Below are 7055 nucleotides of genomic sequence, written 5' to 3' on the forward strand. Positions count from 1 at the left end.
ATTAGAGAACGGGAGAAAGAGGAGAGGAGAGAAAGAGGCAGATGCTTGTTCGATTCAGGAAGGCCCTTTCAAGCAACAGGGGCATGTAGTGGTCAGGCCGTGTCTGATGTTTTGTCGTCTGGCCCCTTTCCCTGCCCCCCCCCCCCAGGCTTGAAGGCTTCATTAGAACGGCTGCAGCTTGAGTACGTGGACGTGGTGTTTGCCAATCGGCCAGACCCCAATACACCCATGGAAGGTAAGTCTGGCTTCCAACTTTTACTGCCTTTCTTGTTGCTCCCGTCGCTCCACCCTGGGGCTCTGCAGGGCTGGAGTGTGGCGAGGGAGCCAAGCAATATGCTCAGTCCTTGCCAGAACCAGGGTCAGCCATGTTAAAATTAGAGGCGTCTCAATATTATGCCCCCAAAGATATACAGGTCTGCCCAGTATGTGCATCTGTGTGAGTCACTGGTCCAAGCATGGTTTCTGGATCAGAAGGAGATGATCCAAGAATTCTGCTTTATTCAGGGGTACGACAAGCAAACTGTTCCGAAGGTGGAAAATTCTGTCCGGTGCCTCCTCATCTTAAGTGACTGAATGATCCAGTCATACCAAGTGCAGATTCATGGCGGGATTACCTATTCCCTGCAGAGGTGGACTGGAAGGAGGCAGCACCAGAGCAGTGACTCATGCAGAGACAGATGGCAGTCTCCTCTAAGGGGAAGCTACACCGGCCTTAAATTTTTCAGCTTTCCCCCCTCACATTCTGAGAATGACAAAAGCGGGAACTCAATTGGCCATGCTCACCAGCCTTTCCATAGGAGAAAAACAGAAGCCAGAATTGACACAGAGATGGGCAATGGGAGCTGCCCCCAAAATCTTCTGTGCCAGCAGCAACAGCTTAATTTCCTTCCACACTCGAGCAGCCCTCTCCATGTGCTTCCCTGGATCAGGGAGTTGCCACCAGAGTACTCAAAGCAGATGACTGGGAGAGTCTGAGGGGTGGGGGACTGCTGTGCCACTACCAGCCTTCCTCAGTTTCCCCCTCTGTTTAATGGTGGTGGAAGTGTTTGTGCAGTTGGGAAGACCAGGGGGGCTGGCACACGACTCCTCTCCCCAGTTACCTGAAGATTCTGCTGTTGAGCGGAGCGGCCCCGCCCTCTGTTTCCCAGTAGAACCTCCTTTCCCCTTTACCATGTCTAGCTCTATCCATCTTCCCACTTCTCCGAGGAGCTCAGGGCAGCATACGTGGTTCTCCCTTCCCCGTTTTATCTTCACAGCAGCCCTGCGAGGTAGGTTGGGCTGAGAGATGGTGACAGGCCCAAGGCCACCCAGAGAGTTTCACTGATGAGTGACAATTTGCACTGGGGTATCCCCCAGGCCCTAGCTGTATGGAACGGGGACATCCTTGGGGGGGCCAGCCCTACTCCCTCCAGTACAAACAAGATGTGGGGGGGGGGTAGCAAATTAATTGGAGTAGCAAAGAAGCCTGGGCCAGATCCTTCACCCACTTAAGGATCACTAGGGAAGTAGTCCGTCTCCCCCAGCCCACAGACTTGAGTCCCGGATGGTACTGCTGTTGGTGGAGGTGAGCATGCCTCCCTCGGCAACGTCTAGGTTGGAATCTCTTCCCTTCATTCTCCTGCCTCCCACCCAACATCCTCTCTGTTTCTCCTCCTTTCCTCACTTAGGGATGGAAGCCTCGATTCCTTGCCCACCTCTGAATTTTGTTTCTCTTCTGCCATATCTCTCGTGTCTTTGTGTGCATGTTTCGTTTTGAAACCCACGAGTGTACAGATCTCAAGGTCAAGATCTTATATATCGTTTCCCGTCATCAGATATTCTTTCCACCGTTTAAAAGTGCCATTTGGGGTGTCCTGTCTGTTTAGGTACTCAGTCTATAGGGAGTACTTCGCCCTCAGGGAGCCTCAAAGCAGCCCTGTGAGGTAGGTAGGTAGGTTAGCCCAGAGGGTTGTGAAAGGGCCGCCTAGTTGGAGCCCAGGGACCCTGTTTGTTTTTTTAAAGATTTGTTTCCTTTGGAAAATGCAGATTCCGCGATCATGCTGGAAAACAGAGTGTAGAGAGGGAAGGGCACATTAACTCTTTCCTCCCCGCCTGTGTCCTCCCCTCCCTGAGCTGGTTTTACCCCTACTAGGGGGTAGATGTCTAATTGTGAATGTCAAAGGGGGGATAGAAGTCAGAAACGTGGGGGTGGGAGCCCATTTTTTTACACATCGTTTAATGGGGGGGGGGGATGGAAATGCTGGGGAAAGTGGAACAGCTGATCCCTGTGTAACTTTTATTTTCTGAAAGTGAAGGATAGAGGTGTGTTTTTTTTGCAGAGCAGTATTGTAAATGCTGCCGTCCAAGACGTCATAATGCTGTCTGACGTACTGCAAGATGCCTTCTTATTTTTATGTTTCCCTGGGCCTTGTGAGGGAGGGGGAATTAAACCGTTCCTTAGTGACCCCCTTGCAGCCTCTCACGTCCACTCTGTTCTCCTTAGTTCTTCCCCTGCCCTCTTTGCTTTCAGGGGAGGACTGGCTCTTTAATTTACTGGGAAAGTTTCCGGTGGGCCACTGACCTGAAGGGCCACTGGGGACCAGAAGCAGTCTAGCAATGGTGGCAGCATGGCTAGAGGCACCTGGCTCATACCCAGCGGACACCACTGATGCCATCTGTAGGCACCCCATTGCCCCTTCCCATCCAGCTGCCCCCCAGGTCCGAGCAGGGCCTCAGCTCTGCTCCAGCAGGCAGTGGCGCGGAAAGAGACTATGAGGAAGACCTGGTTTGTTGTCGTTGCCATCCCAACCCGGGTCTAAGACGAGGCTCTGTGCAGAGCTCCTGGCTCCGCAGCGCACACCTGGGCCATTTTATCATCCCAGCCTTGGCCGGAAAGGGTGTGGCTTGTCAGGCTCAGCAGCAAGTACATCTCCACACACGTTTCCTTAGAAGCGTTATGCTTTATTAGATTACAAAACTGGTACCGTATCCACAGGGTTATTGTTAGGAATGACCATGGGGCGGAAACACCCTTATATATAGCAGGATGAGGCAAATGGCTAAGCAAATGAAATTCGAGCGCGCGTGGGGGAATTCTCCCAGCGGGAGGATACATGATAAGCGGGAGAGAGTCGCAGTGCCTCATGAGAGCCGAAAGATTCACACCGGCGGTGGAACGCAAGCCCTCCCTCCTTCACAAGGCCAGACAGATCACGCCGTCTGGCAGTACCAGCTCTCACGGTCTCCCTAGCAATGTTTACTGCAAGCGGCAGAGCAGCGAGCAAGCCAGGATCAGAAAAGGGAACAAGCAAACCATGGCAGCTAGCGGACAGTGGCTATCTCTTCAACTGCTCTGTGTGGGTCTTCAGCCCCTGTACCTCTCACCCTGCCTCTCCCTGCCATTCTCCCCCACACACACACACACACCTTGTCTGGAACAGGTCACAATTGGAGCCCTTTACTCAGCCATGGCGTGGGGGACATGGACAAAGGGACCATTGGCTGAAGGTACTGTTTCGAATTCCAGCAGCTGGTGAGGTTCTCCAGGTGACATCAAGTGACCGCTCTTAGTTGTGTCCAGAATTCCATCATTTTCAAACCTACAAAGCAAGGACTGGGGGGTGGGTGGGATTTGAACCTGAGAGCCTCTGCATGCAACGTTTGTGCCCGACCCCTGAGCAACAGCCCCTCCCCTCGTACCACCTACGGCAAGAGGGTTAGGTCAGACTATTCCACACATGCCTTTTTTAGTTTCCAAGCAAACCTATGACAGTGTCATAGATGCAACGAACATGAAGTTGAGCAAACCTCAGAGGACGGTGGAAGACCGGAAGGCCTGGCGTGATCTGGTCCATGGGGTCGCAAAGAGTCGGACTCGACTGTGCGACTGAACAACAACAAGCAAACCTACCTGGTCCATAAGCCCACTTGTCTATCAGGGTAGTCCCTTGCAGGTGAGCACCTGGGAATGGGAACAGGAGACCTCTGTTTCCGAGCAAGAATGACTCACTTGGGATCTGAAACGCGGGGGTGGGGAAGCAGGAGGAGTGGCCTTCCCTGGTTGGGATGGGCAGTGTAGCAGCTGGAGGCTTACAGCATTCCAGGGTCTCCGGGGCAAGGGTCTGGGAGCCGAGCAGCCTTTTTCCTTTGGCCAGGCGAGGGCTTGGGAGGAAGGAGAGCCTAGCTCCCCACTCAGGCCTCTCGCGTTGTACCACGGCCTTGCGGTCAGCCAGCAGCTGTAAACTCTGGTCTCTCTTAAATCTTTCTTTTGTCACCAGGGAACCCTTTTAGCTCTTCCAAGTCACGAACGTTCATCATAGAAGGTACACCGTGCCCCCCCCCCCAATATCTTGATTACCTGTGTCCGAGCGGCATTTTATGGGACAGAATCCGTGTACTTTGCTTTCTGACTATTACGACGATTGATCATGAGTATTGACAACATTATCCTTTACTCGGTCTGCAAAAATTCGCCATAAAATGCCCAAAGGAAGCAAAAGAAAGAAAAAAAAAAAGTTTGCCTTTTAGTAACACTTGCAAGTAAAGTTGGAAAAGAAAAAAAAGCAAAACGAACGTTTGTTCCTTCCGTTCCCTTCCTTTCCAATCCATCCCATGTCATATTTTTTTCTTTCTTTCTTTCTGTCTCAATTGCATGTCTCGCCCATACGTGTGTCCGTGGTGCTCTTTGGCCTTCCTCTGACATTTGGCACCTGGGCCTTGGTTGTTGGGGGAGGGGGTTGATTGCCTTGCCCCCCCCCCCTTACACAGCATGCCTGTCATTTTGGGAAAGCAATTATCTCTGGGCTGCATCCAGGAGTCTCCAACCCATGACTTGGGAGCGCAAAGAATACCTGCAGGAAAAGGCAGGTGCCTTCTTGCCACAGCCATTCCCAGGCCGCCTGCATGAGTCACTGTCCTGGGACATGCCTCCAGACCAGCAGAGGCAAGTCCAGAGCAGTTAGTCGCACAGAGACTCCTCTGAGGGCAGGTGAGTCCACTGCATCTCTGCCTTAGGTGTGACTGACACTCCTTCAGTTGTTCCCGCAACAGGGCTCCCTGCTCCCTCCTAAACATCTGAAGCTGCTGTCTACGGAATCAAACCATTCATCCATCCATCCATCCCAGTACCGGCAGCAGCTGTCCAGGATTTCCACCCAAGAAAAGTGTTTCTAAGCCCTTGTTATCAAAGAACCTTTGAACTGAGCTAGGGACTTAAGTGATTCCCCCTTCCCCCAAGAAGAGGCTGGTGGGAGGTCATTTTCTTTACCAGTTGCTCAGACAGAGGCACAACAGCAGCCTTCTGTGAGTTTGCACTTTGGGCCACACGTGGCTTTGGCACAGGGCGTTCGAATGACTGCTTCGGAGAGATCTCAAAGAGCCCCAGCCGGTTTCAAGGACAGATCAGTGCATGGGATGTGGTTCTGTTAAATCTCTGCTCTGCTTTTTGGCATGACGTTTTTTGCCTTGGCTTGAAGGAATTCCAGGAAGTGTTTATTTTTGGGTTGGTTTGTGTGTTTGTTTTTGCCTGCATGTTTCAGAACCCTCATAATGGGGCACTTCTGAGAAGAATTTAAAAGGGGGGGGAGCAAAACAAGGCACCGAGAATGGGGGCTCTGAAAACATCCTATGACCCCATAAAGGTTACTTTAGTGTCAGCATGAGCTTTTGATTAACTACTTCCTCAGACACTTTCAAGCACACCTTTCCAATAACGAGGGCTAGGAACTTGGGCTTTAAAAAAAAAAAACACAACACTTTAGGTGTGTGTGTTTTTTAGATTGCTGAATTCTGTATCCAGTCCCAGATTCTGTGCTCAAGTGGTACAGTACCCATCCCTGCCTTTAAACATCCCTGGTCCGAAGATGGGCTTCGTGTCGAACAAGAAGAATGCGTTTTCAAGGCAAATGTATATATGGCTGTGCATTGCACATTCCAGCCCAAACAACTGAATTTCAGAGTGGTTTCTAAAAAAATGTACAACAAGAGTTAAAATGTCATTTAAAAGGATGCTTATTTATTTAAGAGATGTATTAGCTGCTTACAGTATTAGTATAAAATACATAAAAACGTAAAACCAGCATTTAAAACCCACAGTTTAGGACTGCTTTCATTAAATCCAGCCTAAACGAAACAGTCTTTGGCTGTCTCCTAAAGTTCAGAAGTGGGGGGGCAGTTGCACCTTCTTGGGGGGCTGCCACTGAAGAGGCTGTCTCTCAGGTACCCTTCTCTGTGAAGTTTCATTCCATACTGGAGGGGGGATTGCTTGCTGGCCTCACTCCTCCACAGGGTCCCCCACAAACAGTGGGGTGATGTACGTTAGCTGCCTCCTGTGGTTAGCCCAGCTGGGGTCACCTGCAGGATTTTGTGAGCAAGAAACCCTCACTGGGCCTGGGCCTTCTTAACCCTCACTGGGCTGGGCCTTCTCTGGAGAAGTGAGTGTCCTTTTGCCAGGTGGCTCAAGTAAGTGAGCCAGTCTTTGAGCTACGAAACAGTCACCTTTCAAGTCTGGCAGGTGTGCTGAAGGAACCTTTGCCATTCTTCATGTCAGCAGCACATGGCCTAGTGAAGACCAAGAACACAGAAATCCTTATCTTTTTAAGCCTCTCCACCACCGGCTCTCCAGCTTCTGAGATTTCAAGGACCACAGCCATCGGGGCTAGAAACTTGCTTTGCTTTTTAAGTGAAACCTGAGCTTTTCAAGAAACTGCAGTCTTTGCTTTAGATGGACTGCTGGGCCTTTCAGTGAGGATTTTAATGGAACGGGAGAAGAGACAGCTCCTCTTTTCATATCCTGCTGTTACAGTCTTGTGGCCAGCCCCTCTCCCTGAGTTAAGTCCCTCCACCCCTCTGCATCTGGCTGTGAGCCCAGAGCCGCTTACGTGAGCTGGCAAAAGGTTCACCCACTCAGTGCGAACCAGCGGTGTCACTTGCTTAGTTTGCTTCCAGGACCCTTGCAGCAGCAGGGAATGAGAATCTTAGAATGTTAGAGTTGGAAGAGACCTTGCAGGTCATCTAGTCCAACCCCCTGCACTCTGCAGGAGCATAGCCGAAAGATAGCCCTACACAGGGCTTTTTTT

General features: G+C 51.1%; 1 protein-coding gene across 2 annotated transcripts in view; it reads left to right on the forward strand.

Moving 5' to 3' along the window:
• KCNAB2 (potassium channel, voltage gated subfamily A regulatory beta subunit 2) overlaps window positions 1-7055 on the forward strand; it is a 41215-nt gene that overhangs the window by 21316 nt on the left and 12844 nt on the right. Inside the window, exons 8-9 of one of the 2 annotated variants that reach the window (XM_015429819.1) lie at window positions 149-235; window positions 4257-4301. In XM_015429819.1, the coding sequence (XP_015285305.1) occupies window positions 149-235; window positions 4257-4301 (132 nt within the window). The remainder of the gene's footprint in view (window positions 1-148; window positions 236-4256; window positions 4302-7055) is intronic. The other variant, XM_015429818.1, reaches the window with a different exon arrangement.

This window comes from Gekko japonicus, unplaced genomic scaffold (assembly GCF_001447785.1).
Source record: "Gekko japonicus isolate JY-2015 unplaced genomic scaffold, Gekko_japonicus_V1.1 scaffold1166, whole genome shotgun sequence".
Lineage (NCBI taxonomy): Eukaryota > Metazoa > Chordata > Lepidosauria > Squamata > Gekkonidae > Gekko > Gekko japonicus.